Here is a 25,524-nt window from a genome sequence, read left to right as displayed (position 1 = left end):
GACCAAAGATTTTCGGAAGACTAAAAAACTATTTGTTGCCTTTGCGCCACAACACAAAGGTAACCCCATTTCCAAGGCTGGTATAGCCAGGTGGATCGTTAAATGTATTCAGATCTGCTATCAGAAAGCCAAGCGCACTCTCCCCATTCCACCGTGGGCCCACTCCACCCGAAAGTTGGGGGCCTCCATGGCTTTCCTTGGAAATATTCCTTTGGAAGACATATGTAGAGCAGCCACATGGTCTACCACACACACATTTACAAAACATTACTGTGTTGATGTGCACTCCAAACAGCAGGCAGCTGTAGGGCAGGCTGTTCTAAAAACACTTTTCCAAACTGCTGCAGCTGGCACGGGCGGCCGCCGTTAATGGAGGGACTGCTATGCATTCTATGCACAGATATGAATTCGGCAGCCCACATGCCACGAACCGAATATGCTACTTACCAGTATGCATCTGTTCTTGGCATGTAGGGCTGCTGACATTCATATCGCCCGCCCGGCTCCCCGGCGCCTGTAGCGGCTGCAGCATTCACACATACTTTTAGCATGGTCATCATTCACGTAGATTCACTCCATCTTGGCCACAATGGCTAAAAACAATCTGAGGATGGAGTCGATGCCCATGCGCACTGTAGTCCAGGGGAGGAGCCTCCTATCTCGTGATACTTCGAAGACTCTTCCAGGACAACAATGTGCGATCATCCGGACCCAACACTAGGCGGCAATCTATGCACAGATATGAATGTCAGCAGCCCTACATGCCAAGAACAGATGCATACTGGTAAGTAGCATATTCGTTCCTTCCAACACATCTGACACAATGAATTTATGGACCTGGTCAAAGCAAGCAGGCATGCCGGTAGCCCTTCTGACCCCTGTCCGCCACAGACTTTCAAGACAATTCTTTTAGCAACCTCTGCTGCCACTCCAGTAAGAAGAATCCTCAAAGATTCCTTAACTACTGGAATATTTCCAGAAGAAGTCAAAAAGTCATACATACGCCCTTTACTGAAGAAAACAAACTTGGACCCGCTGAACCCTAACAACTACAGACCCATTACAAATGGACCTTTCCTGGGCAAACTGATAGAAAGAGCAGTGTTTGCCCAGATGTCACAATTCATTGAAGAGAATGACATACTTTCAGACTTCCAAACAGGATTCCGTCCGGGAAGAGGCACTGAATCTGCCCTCCTTGCCATCTGGGATGACCTAAAGAATACAGTTGACCGCAACGGGGTTGCTGCGCTACTCCTCTTGGACCTCTCAGCTGCCTTTGACACGGTTGACCATGACACTCTGAAACAAAGACTTTATGAAGCCGGCATAGAGGGAACTGCTCTAGACTGGATCACGTCCTACCTTTGAAACAGAACTAATGTCATGCATACCCCACCTTTCTCGTCCAAACCGTACTCCACAAAAGCAGGGGTCCCTCAAGGTTCGATCATCTCGCCTATGCTTTTCAACATCTACATTAAGTCATTACCTGTACTGATCAATAAATTTCACCTCACGTGCTATAACTATGCAGATGACACGCAAATACTCCTTCAACTGGAATGCCCCAAAGACATTTGAAAATCACCAATTTTCAACTGTTTCAGAGCCGTGGGTCAGTGGATGACTTAGAGCCATCTCAAATTGAATGCTTCAAAAACTAAAATACTCATGTGTGGCGATTGGAAACATTACAACCCGCTTGCCGCATGGCCTAATAAACTGGGATCACTGCCTAAAGTATCGAAGGAAGTAAGAAACCTCGGAATGACCATGGACTCCAAGCTGTCGATGAATGCCCAAGTGGATAAACTAGCAAGATCAAGCTTTGTCACTATAAAAACACTGCGACTAATTTTCCCTCATCTGGGATTTCCACACAAGGACCAAGCTACCATCTCCTTTGTTCTGTCCAAACTCGATTTCGCCAATAGCCTCTACCACGGGTCACCTTTAACGACCATGAAAAGACTACAACGGATTCAGAACTCTGCTGCCAGACTCCTCTTGCATATGAAACCGCGAGCCCACTTCTCCCTTGCCTTGAAAACCCTGCATTGGTTACCGGTTGCCAGAAGATCCACGTTCAAGCTACTTTGTATCACCCACAAAGCAATACATGGAATAGGACCACTCTTCATCAGGAATAAAATCACCAAACACATTCAACAAAGGAACCTCCGCTCTAAAGGAGCATCTCGCCTCAAAATCCCACCATACAAGAAAAAAAACATGGGTGGCACATCCTTCTCTGTTCAAGCAGCCAAACTATGGAACACTTTACCCCCCAACATAAGGTCCACCAACAACCATCTTATCTTCAGAAAACTACTCAAAATGTGGCTCTTCCCCACATAAGCAACATACGCAAACAGAAATTTACAGCACATCCCTCTGTATATAAGCATTTGTTTTCACTATAAATATGTACCTATCTTTGTGTACTACTTTGTATAAACATGTCAAATAATTATGTTGTCGAGAGAAAATAATAAATTAATAAAAATCATCTTTGGTCTACATGTACATCCGTTGTGCATCTATGTACCTTCCATGTACTTGGATCTGTGTTACTTTTCTCCTGAGAAAGCATATCCAATGCACTACCCTATTTCTCATCCTGTGCCTCCTATCAATATCTTTAATCTACATATACTTACCTCCTTTATGTATCTATATACTTTCAATGTACTTATGGATTTATATATTTATCACTTTCTTCTAATTTAGCCTTTCCAATGCATTACCCTATTTCTCAGCCAACACTTTGATCAGTTTATCTTCTAGCCCAACCTTCTGGTTCATCTCAAACTTATTTCTACTACTATTTCCAATGCACTACCCTATCTGTCATCCTATACATCTATCAATATATCCCCGACATCCACTCTCTCATTTATCCCCTACCCCATACCACTACTATGATCACCAAAATAACCCTTTCTAGATTCTCTCCTACTCTACCCCTCCTTGCATCTGACACCTCTTTTTACTTTACCGATCCCTAAAACAAGCCTTTCTAAACTCTTCTCTCTGATTCCTCCCTTCCAAAACTCTTTTTTACTCATCCATATGCTGCCTCCTACTGCTAAGACCTAAACAAAAATCTTTCACTCTTTTATCCCTCCACTATCCTTTTCAATCAAGATTAACAGACTCAACATTTTCACTTATAATATTCCATATTCAACTATACTCATTCACCACTAATCCTTTATTGGGTTCCAGAGTAGCGTGCTACTTGCCAATAAAGAGTCTCAACACCCCATCAGGGTTACAAGTGCTATATAAATGCAAAACTTTTTCCTTTTCTACCCCTCCCCAACCCTTCTCAATCCAAATAACTGACCAACATATCCACCACTAAAATTACTTTATAAATACAAACCTTTCCCTCTTCTATCATGCCACCTGCCTTCTCTACCCAAATAACTGAATAACATATCCACTACTCAAGTTACTTCATATGTTACTATACTAATTTTCAACCCTAATCCTTTATAGGTTCCAGAGTGGCGTGCTACTCGCCAGAAAAGCGCTTAAACACCCATCAGGGGTAACAAAGTGCTATTAAATGCAAACCTTTTTTCCCCTTTTATCCCTCCGCTATCCTTCTCACTCCAAATAATCTGACTAAATATCCACCACTGAAATTGCTTCATATTTCACCATATTCATTCACCACTACTCCTTTATGAGCTTCCTGAATAGCGTGTCAACAAGTGCTATATAAATACAAACCTTTTTCCTCCTCTATCCTTCTGTTATCATTCCAAATCCAAATAACTGACTAACCTATCCAACACTTAAAATGTACTTGCATGTTTCACTATACTAATTCAACACTAATCCTCTAAGGGTCCCGGAGTATCGTGCTACTCGCCGAAAAAGTGCTTCGACGCCTCGTCAGGGGTAGTAAGCGCTATCTATATAAATGCAATTACAATACAATACCTAATTAACACATTCACAAATATACGCATGTTTCTTTATTCTGCCACTTCATTGCTACTTTTTTTTTAACGCTTACTCAATGAGCCAAAAAAAATCTTAAAGGAGCCGAGTAATATGTACAATACACTCCAGAGTCGTCACTATACCTTGTGATTCGAAGACTTCAAAGAAAAACAACTTGTAATCGTCCGTGTTCAACACTAGATGGCAGGATCATGCTGAGCATTTGAATCTGTGGCGCTTCATTCGACGAATAGATGTTTACAGGATAAGTAACATATTCCTTTTTCTGTAGCAACTTTAGACTTGGCAACACTCTCACCTCTTTGTTTTCTGTATCTAGGGTGGCTATCCTTTTCTGGCTACTTTTCTACGGCTGACCAGAAGTTTGACCCTAAACCTCCTTTGCCATTGCAAAGGAATTAAAAAATCCAGTGACAAAAACAGGGCAAGATACTGCCTTGCTACTAGAAATTACAGCTGAAACTGTTGAAATTGGAAATCTAGGTGAAAACCACCTGAAAAAATCAAATGGAAACAGAGCTATAAAAGGATTTCATATCACTGAAAATATAATAGAAAATCTGGCCTCTATCAAAGGCAGTGCTGCTAGTCCTGAAGTTTGGGTCTCATAATGAGGTGGACTGGTTTGGTCTGTAGTCTTAGGCTTTTTTCATTGCTATTAAATGTAATGGTAAACTGCTGTGCTAGCATAGATTACAGGTTTCCAGTCGGACGACTGCATCTATGAAAGATCTAATGCTGGAGAAGGTACAATTGCTTAATTAAGAGTACAGTGCTTTCTAAGGGTCATGAAATCCAAAAGTTGCACATCTTTGAAGATGATTTTAAGGAGACAACCCAACACGCCTCAACTCAAACTGGTTTGCTAGCCACCAGAATTGATCACCATGGTGACGGAAAAATAAGAACCTGGTTTGTTACCATTCTGCATCAATACAGAGATAAAGTAATTGAAGCATTTCATGTACTGGTGAGTCAGAGAATTGGTGGCTCCTCCGTCTTTACAAGCAGGAAATTAAGAAGCTTCACTGACCATGGAGTCATTTTTAGGTCGAGCATAGCGAACCGTAGCGAAGGACCTATTGTTGGCGTGTTCGGGGGAATGCAAGACAGCGTACACGCACGAGCTTCTTCTGTATCCGATTTGCCCTCGAGGGTGCGCACGGCGCCGCCGTGTAGATCCCATGCCTCAGATTCACAGCCTCACTCACGCATGCGCACACAGACACACACTGCATATATATATATATATATATATATATATATATATATATATATACACACACACACATACATACATACACACACATACACCCGCACACACATGCAATCAGCCACCCCCCACTCACCTGGCTCTTTTGTCGTGACTCCCAGTATCTCCGCCACATCGCCTGGCCTGGGTTGCATAATTAAAACGGCACCCAACAGCCATGCGCCGAAACAGAGTGGAAGCGGACGCCTCGTCCCCAGCGCACCCCTTGCCTGTAGCAGCTGCCTCTGCTTAACCGGAAACGCTCCAGCCGCCTCCCCGCCTCCGGTACCCGTATGTATTACATTCTGCTCCTTGTTTTTTTTTGCGGCCGCAGACCACGGTAACAGCTGACTAACTTCTTCACAGCAATAAAATAAGAGAACCACATGTGTTCTGTAGTGAACAGACGCAGTTTATTTAATTTTAAAACCCGACTTACTGCATGTTCACTTAGCCGATGGGGTTCAGAAGAGGCCTCTCACAGTTCGCTGTCGGTTTCGTTTTGAGTCACCCTGTTGACGAGCACAGCGTCGGAGCACATGTAAAGTCTGCGCTATATAATGCTTTTTTAGGTCGAGCTACAGGTCGCTAGTAGCACCCACCTTGTTTTTGTTTTGTTGCTGGCTTGTTATATGTAAGATGCTACATAATCTTAGTGATGTGTGATTCAGTGAATTACTAATGTACCTATAAAGGACGATACTGCGGTAAGGTCGTGAGCGTCACAGCAGAAGGATAGCAGGGCTAGTAAAACAAGCGTTGGCGTGATAGCGCCCCCGAGGCTGGGAATACGTTGACAGACAGAGATTGCTGGTCTTAGAGCACCACAGCCTGGGAGCTGAACCGAGAAAGTTCTGCCACCTTTGGTTGCTAGATGAAAAGCAGGCATGGGGAGAAGTGAGATGAGTGTAAAGAACGCCTCAAGAAGGATTTGTGAAAAATACAAGACAGCGTGTTAGTCGAGTCAAGGTAAAAGCAGGTTATCTTGGACAGTGCCTGTCAGAGATGCCAGCATTTCCCCAGTGGCACCGTGATCGGTGAGTAGCGTCTTTTTGTGTGGACGTCACGTGTGTGTGATCAGTGTCGCTAGCATGAAAGTTATTTAATTAGGCCGAGTTTGAGTTTATGGACACTCGCATGGCGAAAGGACTTAGTTTATTTTTGTTGTTTAGAAAAAAGGGCCTTTTTGAACCAGTACCCTCTGTCGATTGTGCAAATATAGAAGAGAATCCTTAACACATTTACTACTTTGCTGTCCTGCCTTGTTACATGCTTGTCGAACTTTACTCAGGCCTATAATTCTACTGCATGGGTCTTAGTTAAAGAGGTTGTTCCCCTTCTATATTCTTTGGAAACAGGGATCCAAAAGGCTACATTTGGGACATTAATTTTGCTAGCCTGCAATCAGCTTAGGAACAGGACCAATCAACCGCCATATCAGCAAAGTAGTCTACCTTCCATCAAGAGCAGAGTCTCACACAGTGGCCTGTTTCACAATAATCATTCTTAATTAAATCTGTTGTCATGGAGAATTATATGGCTCTCACAAGAGCACCATATGCCACCATAGTCATCCACTGCATCCCCATATGCCATCAGCACTTCATGCGCCGCACTTTGCCGGTACAGCAGCCTCTACTCTAACTTCGTGCCACATCGTAGTCAAGTACCACGTTATCACATCTTGGCTTGGGCCCACTCCACTCTAGTAGTTCCAGTTCAGCCCACATACCTTTCATACCCGGCACGTACCGTGAGCACTGGGCTTCGCACTCTAGTTCTATATCCTTGCAGTTTCCCAGAAATTGCACCTGGCACTTAAGTGTTCACACCCTTGTGCGGTCAAGCATCATGCTACCTTCTTTTGACGTGGGCCTGCTCTTTACCCACATCACCAAATCACCCAGCATATCTCCCATACCCTCACGCCTCCTCACAGCGCTACACGAAGGTTGGCACCCCGGCTTGTTAGTAATTAGGTCTCAGAAGGATTACATGTTAAAAAGTTAGCAGACGTCAATTGCAAACCAAATGCTATGCAAATTCCTCACGTCCTGCCTTGCCGGCACAACCTGTCCGCAGCTATAACGAGGGGCTCTCCTGTCAGAGGTTAAGCTTAGGTCCAACGCTTGTGCCACATGGCGCATTTAAGCATGAGACTGTGACGGGCTGTGTATGTGTGTGGTGTTTGTTCTGATATTCAAATCCACTTTCCTCCGATTTCTTCAGCCCTAAACTACTCCTTCTGTCATGCCGATGCTCACTGTCTCAGCCAACAAAGTTTGCTTTTTCATTGACAACGCTCTACAAAAATACCCCTCTTTCATAAAACGTGGGTTCATAGGCATACGATTTTGTTACGTTGGATCTGCTTACTTTACAAAATGAAAAATTCGAAAAGAGGCACATTTCCTAACTTTCACTTGAGCACCACTGCATATCAGAGTAACTGAGAGATAATTGATAGGTGCCTTTTGCTTCTAAAAAGGACTGTAATTAAGCGAAAAAAGGACTGTCCATTCTAACAAATGCATCCTTTCCTACCGAAAGACTGTCCTACCAGCTGTGGCCTACCTGCCCATAAGCAACCTTTATTTACTAGATATCCATCATATCAAATTACTCCAGTAAAATAATAAAAGTTACGCTTAGAAAGGGCACACACTCTAGCGCCACCACTCTAGCGCCACCACTCGATCCTCCCACCGCTCGATCCGCCCACCATTCGATCCAACTCCACCCTCCAACTCCAAAACCACCCAACTCCAAAACCACCCAACTCCAAAACCACCCTCCAACTCCACCCTCCAACTCCACCATCCAAACCCACCCTCCTAATCCAATCTCCAACTCCACCCTCAAAATCCACCCTCCAAAACAACCCTCCAACTCCAGACTCCAACTCCAGACTCCAACTCCACCCTCCAAATCCACCATCCAAAACCACAATCCAAGTACCCTCCAAATACACCCTCCGACTCCACCCTCTAACTCCACCCTCCTACTCAACACTCCAAATCCAACTCCATCCTCCAACTACAAATCCACCCTCCAACTCCCCCCTCTGACTCCCCCCTCTGACTCCCCCCTCTGACTCCCCCCTCTGACTCCCCCCTCTGACTCCCCCCTCTGACTCCCCCCTCTGACTCCCCCCCCCTCTGACTCCCCCCCCCCTGACTCCCCCTCTGACTCCCCCCCCTCTGACTCCCCCCCCCTCTGACTCCCCCCCCCTCTGACTCCCCCCCCCCCCTGACTCCCCCCCCCCTCTGACTCCCCCCCCCCCCTGACTCCCCCCCCCCTCTGACTCCCCCCCCCCCCTGACTCCCCCCCCCCTCTGACTCCCCCCCCCCCCCCCTCTGACTCCCCCCCTCTGACTCCCCCCCCCCTCTGACTCCCCCCTCACAATCCAACTCCACCCCCCCAATCCAACTCCACCCCCCAAATCCAACTCCACCCTCCAACTCAGTATCAATTATTTAAAAACATTGTTATTTGTAAAATCAATACTTCTAAATCACGTAAATACAAAACATGTTGCATTAAAAATGCTATAGGTGTCACATTGTCAAAAAATAAAAGTATTACCATTGTAAATGACAAAGATATCAATTTCACAATTTTCAAAAATAACACATAAATAACAAATTTGTCATGTACAGGACAAATAACTCAAACTTTCCTAATGCGAGACCTATTGCATTGCAAATGCTTGTTTTAAATGTGTATATTTCATTTTCTGTGGTTTTCTCATGGCATTTGACATTGTAATCATGCCTGTATTAAGTAAATGTTTGGTTGGCTAATTGTACGATTTTGTTTTTCCCTTCCTGCTTTTTCACTATTTTTTGCCCTTTGGAAGCAGCCAATCTCTGTCTCACAGCAACAGATCCCCAGTATCCGACAGCACTCCAGCACGGGCCCCCCTCCACTGCTGTTAGCCCCTCGGGCATCCGTACCAAGTGTACAAATTCAGGGTCAGCGAATTATCCAGCAGGGTCTTATCCGGGTTGCTAATGTGCCTAATACGAGCCTACTTGTCAACATCCCCCAGGTGAGTAGCTGCTGATATCTTTCTTTTTTTTAATTTTTAAGGTGCCTTTTACAAATCACAGTTCCTGTGTAACTTAAGACAAGCTAGGAATACTGAGATTAGGCACAAAATGCATGAACAAGATTGTGTGAAATAGATGCCACAATTGAGAGATTCATCTGAATTTTTAAAATCTTAGTCGGTAGTGCATGCCTGAGATTTTTAATGGTTTTGTGGGTATGTGAATGTGAGGTTGTAAGCCATGCGCTCCACTTTTGCTTGGATTGTAAGAAATACATAGGGTAATTTGTGAACATACGCTGACTATGGCCATCAGTTGTATGGGAGTGTGTGTTTATTTTTGTATTATTTCAATTTATAGATATTTTTAAATATAAATATAACCACATAGGGCACATGTGTGGAGTCATAGCATACATAACCAATGTAAGTTTTCTTAAGCCTTTAGTTTTCCTCAATTCACTGGTCACCAACAGCTGCTGTCAGACAGGGTTGATATATTCCCACCTTCTTCAAGTCCTTCCGTGCATAACTGTTCATTTCTGAAGGGAGTAGTAATGGTTTTGGTGCCTTAAGAAATTGATGTCTCCCTGCTGAATTGTTTACCAGAGGTGCTTCAGTACCAAGTCACCATGTTCCATAGGAACCTGAAACCACATTGATTTTTCTTTTACCTAAAGATCACTAATGTACTTAGCTTTTCCACCTACTTGAGGTGCCACTGTTAATTTCTTCTTGTATTTTTAGGCTATTTTCTGATAATACAGGCTGTTTGTTACAAGAACTCTATATGGAGTGTGTAACATAAAAAAAATATGTAGGATTAATAAATAACATAATTTGAGAAGTAGTGACTGAATGCTTCATATCAACTATGACTCACCTGAACATGTATTGTCTTCTTGTGAAGTAGTTGAAGTTCCACAACATGGCTTCTTATATGTATCAGGAAAGGTATTTTAATATAATTCTGCTTCTAATGGATACTGACTTGTGGAGATCTCCTCTCTATAAGCACTTCAGATATCCGCTGGTACATGGATTTGGTTTTTCAGTTTACCTTGTTGAGTGCCTGGTGACACAACTGCTTTGTAGTCACTAAGCAGTAGTCTTCAACTGGAAGTTTCAGGTTTGCACCATGAATCCTTTTATGAATTCACATTCTCTGCTTTATTCCGCCATATAGTGGTTGAGTACGAAATCTTTTTTTAGTCCTTCTTTTTTAGGTCTCGCCTATTAATCCCGCAAGGGATAATAGACAAGAGTATAGAGGGCAAACCAAGGTCTGAAACCATTGTGGATTTCCTACAGTTCGTGTGGTGCACTCGTGCGGAAAGCACGCCCACATCAAAGCCATCAGCCTCCCTCCCACAGGCATCTGAAGCTTCCCCCGGTGTGCGCTCGGCCTCAGGCATTTCTCCTCCCCCCCCCCCCCCCCCTAATTTTTCACCCCTGCTGTTGCTGCCCACGGCCGTACTTTTACGGCTGCCAGGCCGTGTCTCTTTCAACATCCTTCCCCATCCCAGTGTTACTCGTTTTTGGTGCCTTGTTCCACCTGCCCCTGCTTGCCCCAGATTCATTGCCCTGCTCTTTCTTCCTCCAACACTCTTCTGCCCCTTCTTGCCTTCTCTGACGATCCTTTATCCCTGCTTACTTTCAGTGCTTTCCCCAGATTCCTTGCCCTGTCCCTGATTCCCTGTCCTGTCGTTTGCTTTCTCTGGCCCTCCTTGCTTCACTGTCGCCGTGTGCATGTCCCCGCCTTCCACCCCCCCCACCTGTCCCTTTTGCATTCCCTGTCCCTACTTGGAATCCCTGCCCTTACAGTTCACTGGTTTGTGTTCTTCAATGCCTCGACTTGCTCTCCCGCCTCCGTATGCCTTCCCGTCTTTGCTTGCTCTTTCTTCTCATTACTTGTGCTGTTTTTGGCCGGTTTAATCCTGCCTTGTCTAGCATCGTTTTGACTGAAGCTCTCTTGACTCAATCCTCGGGCAGAGACTCTTATCGCCAGATCTGGGTTTTGTTCTTTGTTGTTTTCGGCCAGGCTCGGCTCCGCCTGTCCCACCTCTCTCTGGACCACATGCATCCCTTCCCCCCCCTTTGAACTTTAAGCAGATTTCCATTTGCGAGCCGATTCTTTGTTTACTTTTTCCATGGTGTTGCGATCTGTCTAATTTGATGCAAATTAAGCGAAGGAGTTTCAGTTTGGCTGCGATCTCCGTGTACTTTTTTGTGTAATTCAATGCAAACCAAGCGTGCATTTTTGTAATGGGATTTGTTTTTTGATTTTTTTATGGAAGGGATTTACGTTTAGCTGCGATGTCTGTTTACTTTAAAGCAACTCCAGCTAAGGGATTAACATTTGGATGCGATCTTTGTTTACTTTAATGCAAACAGAATGCACATTTTTGTGATGAATTTGGTTTGCCTCATTATCGCATGTATTCATGTTTGGCTGCGATAGTGTTAATTAAATGCAAATTGAGCGAAGGTATTTTAGTTTGGATGCGATTTCTGTGTACTTCAAGGCAAATTGAGCGCGCATTTTTTTTTAATCATTCCGTTTATTTCATTCCCAAAGGTATTTACTTTTGGTTGTTATGTTTTTTGGGTACACTTTTTTTCGCTTTCGCATTTTGCTATGGATTCTGTTTGCTTCATTATCTAAGGGATTTATTTTGATCTGCGAACTTTGTGTGCTTTAATGCATATTGAGCGCATATATTTACGTTTAGCTAGGATCTCCGTGTAATATATTACAAATTTAGCTCGCCTTACAAACACTTTGTGAGCTATTAAGTCATGTTCATGCAATGTGTATAATGGTTTTGTCATTTTTGTCTACTTAAAAGGCAAAGCGGGCAGGCATTACAAAACCTTAAGGAATTATGAAGTAATGTGCACACAATGTGTATAATGAACATTTTGGTAACTCAGCACCATCACAGCACCACTTAGGACCTACACCACAGCACCACTCGGCACCACCACAGCACCACTCGGCACCACCACAGCACCACTCGGCACCACCACTCGACACCACCACTCGGCACCACCACTCGGCACCACCACAGCACCACTCGGCACCACCTCTGCAGCACCACTCGGCACCACCTCTGCAGCACCACTCGGCACCACCACAGCAGCACTCGGCACCACCACAGCAGCACTCGGCACCACCACAGCAGCACTCGGCACCACCACAGCAGCACTCGGCACCACCACAGCAGCACTCGGCACCACCACAGCAGCACTCGGCACCACCACAGCAGCACTCGGCACCACCACAGCAGCACTCGGCACCACCACAGCAGCACTCGGCACCACCACAGCAGCACTCGGCACCACCACAGCAGCACTCGGCACCACCACAGCAGCACTCGGCACCACCACAGCAGCACTCGGCACCACCACAGCAGCACTCGGCACCACCACAGCAGCACTCGGCACCACCACAGCACGACTCGGCACCACCACAGCAGCACTCGGCACCACCACAGCAGCACTCGGCACCACCACAGCAGCACTCGGCACCACCACAGCAGCACTCGGCACCACCACAGCAGCACTCGGCACCACCACAGCAGCACTCGGCACCACCACAGCAGCACTCTGCACCACCACAGCAGCACTCTGCACCACCACAGCAGCACTCGGCACCACCACAGCAGCACTCTGCACCACTCGGCACCACCACAGCATCACTCTGCACTACCACAGCATCACTCGGCATCACCACCGCATCACTCTGCACTACCACAGCATCACTCGGCATCACCACCGCATCACTCTGCACTACCACAGCATCACTCGGCATCACCACCGCATCACTCAGCACCACTCGGCACTACCCCAGCACCACCACATTATCACTCAGCACCACCACATTATCACTCAGCACCACCACATTATCACTCAGCACCACCACATTATCACTCAGCACCACCACATTATCACTCAGCACCACCACATTATCACTCAGCACCACCACATTATCACTCAGCACCACCACATTATCACTCAGCACCACCACAGCATCACTTCCCACCACCACAGCATCACTCCGCACCACCACAGCATCACTCCGCACCACCACAGCATCACTCCGCACCACTTCAGCACCACATCATCACTCAACGGATGCTGGGGTTGCGCTGAGTGATGCTGTGGTAGCGTTGACGGATGCTGTGGTAGCGTTAACGCTACCACGGCATCCCTCAACGCTACCACAGCATCACTCAGCGCAACCACAGCATCACTCAGCACCACCACAGCATCACTGGTTCAAATATGTTCTCTCAATTTTTCAAGCTTTATTACAAATGTCACAAAAAGATGTTAATATTTCACTTCTGTTCTTGGATTTTCGTCACAATAAAATACACTGAACATAAACTTTACAAAAGTTATTTACAAAAGTTTAAGCTATTGCCATTATAAATTACAATAACTTTTATTTGAATATTAATTATTAAAAAAATTTAAAGCCATTAGTTGTAATAGCAATACATGTAACTCATGTAAATACAACACATATTGCATTATGTAAATACAACACATATTGCATTATGTAAATACAACACATATTGCATTACGTAAATACAACACATATTGCATTACAAATGCTATAGGTCTCACATTTGCAAAAGTTATAACTAATGGCATTGTAAATGACAAAGCTAATAATTTCGCAATTTTCAAAACCAACACATAAATAAAAAAATTGTCATTTACAATACCAATTGTTTACACTTTCCTAATGCGAGACCTATTGCATTGCAAATGCTGGTTTTATTGGGTGTAGTGTGTAGCCATTTGTGCTGTTCCCATCTTCCTGTGACGTCCAATATGCCCCGAAAGCCTTTGTGTGTGGTTGATATCTTCAACTTCTTTTTGATGTGGTTGAAACTGCTGAAGCTCCGAAGGTGCTGAGATAAGCTTCCTCACAAACCTATAGTTTGTTGACCAGATAAAACTAGAAAGCTATACATTGAAGGTGAAAACAATAAAATCATCGAAAAAGGATATGAAAGAACACCGTAGATGCAAAAGCTGTCGATCAACCAGAAGAGAGCAAACCACCCAGGGACATGGCAAATGCCCTTTCAGGTACTGCCTTCACTGCAACCGAAATTTCGTGCAGAAAGACAACTACTAGGGCTGCAACCTCTGCCTGCCAAGAGACCATGATACTAAGACCTGCAGAGTGTACTCACTAGTGATCACCTTGTATCAGTCCAAACAACCCTTATGGTGATTGGTTGTAAGTCAACCTTATAGACCAGCTATCCTAATGGTAGCATGGACACAGCAGTCTTAGGCTAAACTCTTGGCATGTGAAGCCAGCTGTTTTACCACATATAACCCCTTGAATATCAAATGAAAGGACACCACACAGGTAGTTATGAAAATAAACAAGATATTTATTAATTAACATACACCTCTGAACTCTTTATGAGGTCAGAGGGCTAAGCACGTGACAAGACTCTTAAGAAAAATACGTTAAGTTGCACGAGTTACAATGTTGCCCTAGGGGCGCAACAAACCATATACTAAACAAGTGGTATAAGGAAGTCAATTGAAAGAATGGAGCTGTCCAGAGGCTGTAGGATCGCTGGGACTAAACTATCCTAACTTTAGGTAAGTATTAGGAGGCCCACAGAACGCGTGTGCAGAGTGTGAACTCACACGCGAGATGCGTAACAACGTCTATGGACAGTACAGTTCAAGAAAAAGGTGAGTACGGACAATCCTGACTAGTTAGGATTAAAACGACTGTGAATCTGGACACTAGGAGAGTCAATCTACCCTTGAGCACCGAAATGCTCTTGTTACCTCACCCACGGGCTGCGGGCGCATAGGTGCGAAGTCGTGTCGGGATTCTGCGTTGAAGTCTATGGAGCCTGAAAGTAAAGGTGCTGCAGGCGACCAGGAGGAAGATGTCCGGTGTGATCCAAGGGTGGATCAAGGAAGCTGAAGACCTGAAAGCAGAGGGGACAATGTTCAAAGTCACTAGCCAGTGACTGGAGTGGAACCAGGAAGGAACCAGATGCTGTAGTCGCGATCAGGTGAAGAATGGACGCTTGACTCTGCAGCCACGTGGACCAGGAGGTGTCTTCGACGACCAGGATGGAGGCACGAGCTGTCCCACGCCGGCTCTCGCTGTCGGCGGTGTTGGAGCCAGATTCGGCATCACCAGGCCTTGGCAAAGGCAACACACGCGGTGAGTGGAATCGCGTCTGGTGCGGACCAGGAGGGTCCGGGGTGCTTCTCCTTTGCAGGGAAGCAGGGGCCAGTCTGGAGCAATCAGACCAGCGGTGTGGATTTCAAGGATTGTCGTCTAGGAGGCCACTAGCCAGCCGGCAAGTGACCAGACAATGCGTTGAGCAGCAATCAAGCAAAAGGGCCCCACGCAGATCTCGTGGATGCTGGAGGGCTGATCTTCTGTGCAGGAGCTGCTCGAGGCTGGGGCTTCTCAATCCCCAAAGCACTTCGTCGAGGATACCTCAGAAGTCGTGCTGGAAGCGAAGTGCAGTTTCTTCAAGATGGACAGTCCCACATGTCTCGTCGCACCCAAGGATCACAGCTGTGCTGCAGATGTAGGTAGAGGTCGGAGAGGTCTGGGAATCCGGGTCTCGTCGGGCTCTGAAGTCTAGATCCTCGAGGGAAGACGACAAAGTGAAGCCGCTGGACGCTTGATGGTGCCTGCTTGTGCAGGGTGGACACTCTTTGCCCACAAGGGAGATTTCTTCAGTCTTCTGTGTAGCAGAACGTCGAAGTCCAGAGTTTCTTCTTGTAAAATCAATTCAGGATAATCTAATTTAGAATGGGACCAACTCCTACCTTTATTCTGCTAAAGGGGCCTGTACTATCACTAGGTCCCTCCTATAGGTGTGACAGGAAGGGGAGTGGTTACACCCCCTATCCTTTGTCTGGTTTCGCGCTGGGGCTGGAGTGCCCCAGCAACTGGTTTGAGCCGGTGTATGCACAGGGCACCTTGTGTGCCCCAGGCATGTCTCATTCCTTTCAGGCCTGTCCTACCTAATACACAAAATCCTGTCTGGGGTGGTGCTAGCACCTCCCAAGGCAGGAAACCCTTTGTCCAAGCCTCCCTCGCTAGAAGGACTCCCAGCAGCAGGAGGTCAGACTTGTGTCTGGTGGCAGCATCCATTTTGTGATGCTGAGGCTCGAGTTAACTTTAACCGGGGTTCACAGTTACATACATGTCGTGTCCCTCTAAAAGGGTGGAATGCTACCCCTGTCGCCAGAATTGGCGAGGGGGTAGTATTCCAATTCGTATGACACCTTACCCGACATGTTTTGATAATGCTTTGCCAAAGTTAGAAATAACTGCGAGGATTATAATAAAGAGTATATGGTATAGCATTATCATGGAAACAGCCAAAGGATTTCGTTCCGAAAGCTGCAGACAGGCTCAGCTCATGCCAGTGCACTATCTCACATAATTCCAAGCACTCTGCCTCCAGGATTGTTAAGGCCTGCCATAGGAGTGACTGATAGGAGGATATGTGTTCATTTTAGGTTTAGATATAGGTATACTATATCTAAAGCAAAGGATGATTACACCACCTTGCCCCAGCTGATTGATCAGCCAGTTGTGTCAGATTTGGATGGCCAGCCAGGGGTGGCATAATACATGCCTCGTAGGCCTTGGGTTCACTTATGCCCTGGGTACCTATGTTACACTGTACAAGGACTTACAAGAGTGACCCAATACCAATTGGTAAATGCACCTAAAGTACATGGATGTCAATTTAGAGAGAGAACAGCTAGGCTGTGGGTCTGATTAGCAGGCCCACAGACTGGGAAAGTCTTAAAACAGTGAAGCAAAAAGCAATAATCTGGGGTGACCATAGAATTGCAGACCCTACTCTCCTACAGCAAGCACAAAACCAATGTTGCTTCTCGCTGAGAGGTCTTGTACTGTCAAGTGAGGAAGACAACCATGTTAAGGAGAGAGAAGTGGCAACAGTGGAGGGCTGTGACGCTGAAGTAAAGGAGGTCGTCGACATATTGACCAAGCAGCCAACAAAGTACAAGGAGGAAGTTCTTTGAAAGCAGAGCCAGGTAACATCCCAAAAACATTTGGGGACAGAGCCAAAAATTTCAGACTTGAAACCACTGAAAGCTGCCTCGTTGACGAGGCACTCCATGAACAAAAGTAAGTTGTAACCAAAAGACCAACACATGCCTTTAAGGGGGGGCCCCAATGGCTATCAGCTCTCGGAAAACACCTTAGTTGAAAGGTGACCGAGAGAGGAAAAGGCCCAAGAAGTTGGCCACTGATCTGGGCTTGAAAAAAAGACAGTTGAAATCCTTCTACGTTGAAGATCTAACCTTTGGAAATTAACAGGAAGGAAAGGTGGCTTGAGTCCGAAATGACGGCGATACTGCAAACAAAATATTTTTTATGCCGCAATGAAGGAATACAGGTTCAGTCAAAACCTGTAGGAGAGGAAGAAGACAGTGAATCAACTTGTGCCTCCGGCAACCCCCACCAAGTTTTGCAGCATAGACGTCTTCTAGATTAACATACTGTGCATATACCGCCATCTAGGGTTTTTTTCCCCCCTCTGTTAGGTTATAAAACCTGATCGCCCCCCGGTCAGGCTACAACCCCCTTTGTGTGTGTGCAAGCTCTCAGATTATTTTTTCCGCCATAGAGATCGGAGGTGCACTGAAGACGTTTGAGAAACTATAGCAGCAGACACAGGTAACAGAGAAATCCCACCAGAAACTCTGACGAGAGAGGTGGTACCAAGGAAGGTGGCATGAGTGGGAAATCTTTGAGCAAAGCAGTTTGTTTACCGCTGCTCACTTTCTTCCTCCTGCACCTGGGCAAGTACATTGTTTGCTGGCAGAACAGTCTCCAGGTATTTATTTAGGGGGATAGGAGGGGGGGGGGTAGTTTCTGCAGAGAGCTGATGCTTCATCCTGAAACAAGGTAAGAAGTTACTCTTTAATTATTTAATATAGGAGCAAGAGCACAGGTGAAATGCTCCACGTACTATCGTAATGTGCCTCTTCCACATACCACAGGTTTTCTGGAAAACAAAATATTCCCGTCTACCTCTTGGTTCCTAACATAGCTAAGGACTCAACGCGCTATGTTTCTGTAGTAGGGGGTCTCTGTTTTATCCAGTATTTGGGTGTCTTTCATAGATTCACATGCCTGAATCATTCCCCGTCGTCGAGACGGGAGCCTCCGGTACATAAAAAAGTAATGTCCTAAGACATACATAAAGAGGATAGGTCCAAGGGTCTAGCCTTAGTAACCTATCTAGGTCCTTATGCAGGAAGGACCAAACAGAGCAGGCTCCAGGGTCCCACCTTGGTAGCCTATCTGTGTCCTTTTGTACAAAAGGACCAAAATAAAAGGAACAACCAATCAGCTACTACCTCCCTCTAGAACCTTCCTGTGAGGAGCCTCAGTCTCTCAGATTTTCTACCGCACGTTGTGCTAGGGAGTCTCCACCTGAGTTCTCCTCAGGAATATCGAATTTTCTCCAAACTTCACAGCTTTTTCGACTTCTAACTATGGCTGACGTCAAGAAAAGAGCACTCTTCCGTCCCTGTGCCTCCTGTGGTAAACTAAGGCTCCATGTGGACGACGAACATGAGGAATGCCTGTATTGCCTCTATCCTCACCACAAGACCATAGACTGCAAGATTTGCCGTAAGTTCTCCGTCAAAACCCAGAAAGACCGGGAAGGGAGACTTCTTATCTGGCTGAACAGGCTCAAAGACAAACCGGAAAGCGACCTCATTTCCGAAGGTGAGAGCATGTCTGGCGCCTCACAACTTTCCCTGAAGAGGCCTAGGGCTTCCTCGCCTGGCCACTCAGCAACCCCTCCTAAGAAGTCTAAAAAGTCTTCAGAGGGCAAGCCTGCCGTATCTAGCAAGGACCTTCCTGTCCCCAGGAAGCAACCACTGCTTACGGTGACGACGGCGCAATCGGCGACCACCTCATCGCTTAGAACCGTCTCAACATCGACGACGACGGTATCGACGACGATGGCATCGTCGGCGTCCTCCTCATCGACGACTCTAACTTACTCGTCGTCAGCAGGACGACCGATTTCATCCTCCGCACCGTCGACGACAAGACCGTCGACGAGGACGTCGACGACGGCACCGTCGATGAGGGCGTCGACGACAGCACCGTCGACGACGACGACACCATCGACGAAAGTCACACCGTCGACGAAGCCGTCGACGAGGGGCACTCCGTCGACGAAGGGCGCTCCGTCGCCGACGGCGCCGACGACGAAGCAGTCGACGAAGGAAACGCTGCATAAGGCACCGTCGACGAGAGAGTCGTCGACGGATGCACCGTCGACGAAGACTATACCGACGGCTGCTGGTACCTGGAAAGAATCCGAGCTCCTGTCACATGCAATGGACGCTCAGACTTCCCACGTCTCCATTAGGATCACCAAAAGGCAGATCACTCCGGAGATGACCTCGCCTAGTAAGGTCCAACAGCTTTCGCCATCCTGCTTCTTACAGGACCAGGAGACGGAGGAGGAGGAGTTTACCCAGGCCACTAGTCCTTCAGACCTAATTGTCAAGTGCCAGAGTACGGACGAAGAGCAGGAGGTTGAGGAATCGACTCCTCCAGTAGTGTCTACCCAAGTCCACACCCAGGTGACCCCAATGGTGTGCTTGCCAGCCTCCTTGGTTGCAGACTTGAGCTTTCTCGTTCAAGACTACAAACAGCGGTTTCCGCAGAAAGCCACCCCTGCTGTTCCACAAACCCTGCAGCCATCTGTGACCGTTCCTGCGCAAGGGACAAGACCCAGGCCCCCTCCACTGGTCCTTCCTAGGACACAGGACCCTGCTCAAGACCCTGTCTCGTCCGAGGAAGAGGACAGAGAACATGAAGAAGGGGAAGTCCGAGATGATGATACGGACGTGGATGCAGACCAGGACTATGTCACTCACTCTCCGGCCTCTCCGGAGCCGCAATCCTCTGAGTCTCCACCTGCAGATATTGGAGGTTTCCATAACCTCATGGAAAGGGCTGCCAAAAGGTTCCATATGTCAATGGAATCTCAGGAAACTGAATGTTTCCTCTATGACTTTAAAGAACCAACTAAGAAAACTACTAGATCGATCCCGATCATTGATTATCTACTTAAACAGGGCAAGCAGCTCATGCAATCTCCAGCTTCCCTGCAAGTAATCGTACCCAGACTGGATAAAAAATACAGAGCTACGTCGTCAGCTCCAGCATGCCTCACGGGTCATCCCAAGGCGGACTCTGTGGTCACCCAGGCGGCGCAGAAGAACTCGCGTAACCCTGCATCACCTTTATCGACACCACCAGATAAAGAAGGCAGGAAGTTGGATGCAGTTGGGAAACGCTTTTCCACTACCTCTGCGACAACGGTGAAAATTGCCAATTCCATCGCCCTTCTTGGGCGTTACAACCGCCAACTCTGGGCGGATATCGCGCCCTACATTGCCGACCTGCCAGAAGATGTTAAAGCGGAGGCACACTCGCTCCTCCTTGAGGGCCAAACATCGGCCTCAGAACTGATAGACTGCGCCATTGACGTGGCCATGACTGGATTCAGACAGCTGGCGGGCGCCGCTGTCCTACGACGCCAAGGCTGGCTTAAGGCCACCTCTTTCAGACAGGAGGTCCAGACCAAAATCTTAGATATGCCCTATGATGGCGATCATCTGTTCGGCGAGAAGATTGATGAAGCCCTCACTGCAATTAAAAAGGACACTGACACAGCCAGAGCCCTGGGCACTCTGCAATCTCGCACTCAGTCCTTTCGTGCCAACAGGGGGAGGGGACAATCCTCCTATAGAGGATCTTATCAAAACAAGTCCTCTTACTCTTACTCACAGGGTAAGACGCAATTTCAACAGCGCCAAAACCAGTCGGGACGTCAGTCCTCCTTCAATAAATCGTCCTACAGAGGAAAAGGACAGAAGAGACCAGCAGGCAATCGCCAATGACTTTTCCAATTGGCCAGCCCCTCCACCATCGCTTCCCTTGCGACTTGGTGGGAAACTTTCCTTTTACCTTCAAAACTGGCGGCAAATAACGACAGACCGGTGAGTTCTACAACTCCTTCAATTCGGCCACTCTCTAGAATTCCTCTCCAACCCTCCTCAGACACCGCCTGTCAAGCGTCCTCACAGACACCTACGGCTGCTTCGGCAAGAACTAACATCCATGCTCCAGAAGGGCGCAATAGAAAAAGTTCCACACGCCCAGATGGGGGAGGGCTTCTATTCCCACTTCTTCCTCATCCACAAGAAGGGGAAGAAATGGCGTCCAATTCTCGACTTAAGAGCTCTCAACGTGTTTCTAAAGAAGCAGTCGTTTCGAATGGTCACGCTACAAGAGATCCTGGGACTCCTGGAAAAAGGCGACTACATGACATCACTCGACCTACAGGACGCCTATTATCACATCCCTATCCTCAAGGGACACAGAAAGTTCCTAAGGTTTGCAGTCGCAGGGATACACTACCAATTCCGCGTACTCCCCTTCGGCCTCAAATCTGCTCCAAGGATCTTTACGAAATGCCTTTCTCCTGTCGCAGCCTATCTCCGCCAGCAGGGACACCAGGTCTTCCCTTACCTGGACGACTGGCTGGTAAAGGCTCCGTCGAGAGCAGCCGCAGCTGCATCTTCCAGCGCCTGTCTGCATCTTTTCCGCCGCCTCGGCCTGACCCTCAACAGGGAAAAGTCATCCCTGACACCAGCCCGAGTCATCACCTTCCTAGGAGCGACCCTGGACACGGATTGCACGAAGGCCTTTCCATCACAGGAGAGAAAGTCGAAACTCATCTCCTTGGCCAAGTCAATGGCATCCAAAAAGACTCTGACCGTCCGCCTCTTCAAATCGCTCCTTGGCATGATGTCGTCATGTATCCTACTCATCCCTCACTGCCGCCTAAAAATGCGCCCCCTACAGGAAGAACTGTCAAAACAGTGGACACAAGCGGCGGGATCCTTCGAGGACCGCTTACGAGTCACCCAACCTCTAATCAACAGTCTACAATGGTGGACATCAGACAAACACCTATCGCAAGGACTACCGTTCCTGCTTCCGGCGCAACCACATATCATCACCACGGATGCATCCTTGGAGGGCTGGGGTGCAGTCCTGCAAGAACTGCAGACCAACGGAAAATGGTCGCCACAGGAGTCCAAGCTCCACATCAACATTCTAGAGCTACGGGCAGTCTTCCTGGCGCTCCAGTCATTCCTCCCGCGCATCAGAAACTCCCCAGTGCTAGTCAGGACGGACAACACCACGACTATGCACTACCTGAACAAACAGGGTGGGACGCGCTCGCTCTCTCTCTCTCGAGAATCTCAGAGGGTTTGGAACTGGCTTCTACAACATGGCATCACCCTCAAAGCCGAATACGTTCCAGGCAAGGACAACGTCCTGGCGGACGCCCTCAGCAGAGAACAGTCCCTATCCCACGAATGGGAATTAGACGAGAGTGCATTGAACCACATCTTCACGAAGTGGGGGGCACCACAGATAGACCTCTTCGCCACCAGGGAGAACGCCAGATGCCCAAGCTTCGCAAGCAGGCTTCCCCAACCAGGAACACTAGTGAATGCATTTTCAATAGCTTGGCAGAACGTGTTTGCTTACGCCTTTCCGCCATTCCCACTGATACCCAGTGTGATCAGGAAAATGAAATCGGAGCCCTGCACTCTAATCCTCATCGCCCCATCCTGGCCGAGGCAGCACTGGTACACGGAGCTCCATCGTCTATCCGTCCACCCGCCTCTTCGTCTTCACAGTCACCCAACCCTACTCACGATGTCTCACAGGCAGGTTCTCCACCCGAACCTGGGCCCTCTGAAATTGTCAGCTTGGCTCCTGACTACCGTGAGTTCAGCCATCTAAACATTCCACAAGAGTGCAAAGATGTCCTGTCCAACGCCAGAGCTAACAGCACAAAAAAGACTTATACTCTCAAGTGGAAACGCTTCTGCATCTGGTGCGAAAAGGAGAATCTACACCCTTTCCGGGTCACTCCCCAACAACTCCTGCCATACCTTCTACACCTGGCGCACTCAGGCCTGGCCCATGCGTCCATCAGGGTCCACTTGGCAGCGATTTCTAGGTTCACTCGAACTTCTAGGGGCCCCTCTCTGTGGGCGGACAGACTCATTAAACAATTTCTGAAAGGCCTCTTTAGGTCCTTCCCTAGACCAAAACCTGTCCCTCCAACGTGGCAGCTCAACATAGTTCTTCACCAGCTGATGAGGCATCCCTTTGAGCCTATCCACAAGTCTGACATCAAATTCCTGTCGTGGAAGACAGCCCTCCTACTTGCTCTGACCTCGGCCAGAAGAGTAGGCGAGTTACAGGCCCTTTCCATCCAGGACCCATTCCTTCAATTCAAAGAGGACAGAGTCATCCTGCGTACCAACCCACGATTCATACCCAAAGTCCCTTCGGACTTCCATCTTAATGAGCCCGTGGTTCTTAAATCATTCTTTCCGAACCCATCTACTCCGGCTGAGAGATCACTGCACTCTTTAGACCTTCAGAGATGCCTAAAATTCTATCTTGATAGAACGAGACAATTCAGGAAGTCATCCCAACTCTTTGTCGCATTCAGCAGACCTAGGAAGGGCATGCCCTTAACTAAACAGAGCATATCAAGATGGATCTCCTCAGCCATAACTCTCTGCCACGAGAAGGCAGGGCGACCTCTGGACTCACGGGCCAAAGCCCACTCCACCAGAGCCATGTCTACGTCTGCGGCACTATTTGCTGGAGTGCCACTCCTGGACATCTGTAGAGCGGCGACCTGGAAGTCCCCGCATACCTTCACCAGGCACTACTGCTTGGACGCTGAGCTGACGAAAGACGCAGCAGTGGGCAGAGCAGTGCTTCGCCATCTATTCCAGTGAGGTGAGCCCTCCTGCTTCCCACCATCCTTGACTGGTATGCACATTTCTTTGTTACTAGATTCTGCATGACATTGTATGCTGTTGTTTTTTCATACAGTCACAAATGTTCATTTCTTGCAGTTGTATACTTTCTGTATCTTCACAGAATGTGCATATTGTATTGCTTGCTACTCTGATTCAGGCATGTGAATCTATGAAAGACACCCAAATACTGGATAAGAAATGCGTTACTTACCTGTAACAGCAGTTATCCAGTATTAGTGTCTTTCATAGATTCACATGCACCCTCCCGCCTCCCCTGGAAGGACTCACCTCTCTCTACAGGTTTACACCTATCCAACTTGGTGCGTACGAAAATCTGAGAGACTGAGGCTCCTCACAGGAAGGTTCTAGAGGGAGGTAGTAGCTGATTGGTTGTTCCTTTTATTTTGGTCCTTTTGTACAAAAGGACACAGATAGGCTACCAAGGTGGGACCCTGGAGCCTGCTCTGTTTGGTCCTTCCTGCATAAGGACCTAGATAGGTTACTAAGGCTAGACCCTTGGACCTATCCTCTTTATGTATGTCTTAGGACATTACTTTTTTATGTACCGGAGGCTCCCGTCTCGACGACGGGGAATGATTCAGGCATGTGAATCTATGAAAGACACTAATACTGGATAACTGCTGTTACAGGTAAGTAACGCATTTCATAGTCATAATCTAGTGAATAGCCCCGCCCATGTGCGTGGACCCCGGAGCAATCAAAAATAATCTCCTAAAGTGTCGAAAAAATGCAGAAATGCACACACTTAAGAGAGAATTAAAGACAGAAAATGCAGCCTATAACCAGGCTACACTGTCCAGTACTTCAACTAGAAATTCCACCAAAAATCCACAAACAGCAAAGTCTGTCCAGATTTCCCTTGCCTCAGCAGCAAAAACCCTCTGGAATGATAGAGAGGAAGACATGGACAGACAAGCCCCATAGGCTGCCATTATGTGGCTCAAAACAGGATACTGTGTCTTCAAGAGAACTTTCCAGAACTTCACAGTATCCCAGAATGCACTGCAGGTCCCTTTTACTTCCAGTTCTTTTTTCTGGCTCCTGCAAGCAGGACCCTGGAGCATTGAGCTCTCCCTTTTCAAGGGTTTTTTGGTAATTTGTCACTGCTTTTTCAAAGTTAAAAGCTTTCTAAGTACTTTAAGTCTTTCTCCTTGGTTTTGCACTCTGTTTTATGTCAAATATGCCTGCATTATTCGACAAATGCCCGGAGTGCTCCAGGAAGAAGGCCAAATCAGATCCCCATGAGGTGTGTATCCCCTGCCTTCCA

General features: G+C 47.2%; 1 protein-coding gene across 11 annotated transcripts in view; it reads left to right on the top strand.

Annotated features, from left to right (window-relative positions):
- The window catches only part of GATAD2A (GATA zinc finger domain containing 2A), a 414,177-nt gene that overhangs the window by 284,365 nt on the left and 104,288 nt on the right, over window positions 1–25,524 (top strand). For 7 of the 11 annotated variants that reach the window (XM_086946846.1, XM_086946840.1, XM_086946839.1 and 4 more), the window contains exon 7: window positions 9,093–9,284. In XM_086946846.1, the coding sequence (XP_086802972.1) occupies window positions 9,093–9,284 (192 nt within the window). The remainder of the gene's footprint in view (window positions 1–9,092; window positions 9,285–25,524) is intronic. The other 4 variants (XM_086946844.1, XM_086946843.1, XM_086946847.1 and 1 more) reach the window with 1 other exon arrangement.

This window comes from Lissotriton vulgaris, chromosome 12 (genome assembly GCF_964263255.1).
Source record: "Lissotriton vulgaris chromosome 12, aLisVul1.2, whole genome shotgun sequence".
In the NCBI taxonomy this organism is placed as follows: domain Eukaryota; kingdom Metazoa; phylum Chordata; class Amphibia; order Caudata; family Salamandridae; genus Lissotriton; species Lissotriton vulgaris.
The sequence above is the reverse complement of the archived record's forward strand: the minus strand, read 5'-3'. Positions and strand labels throughout refer to the sequence as shown.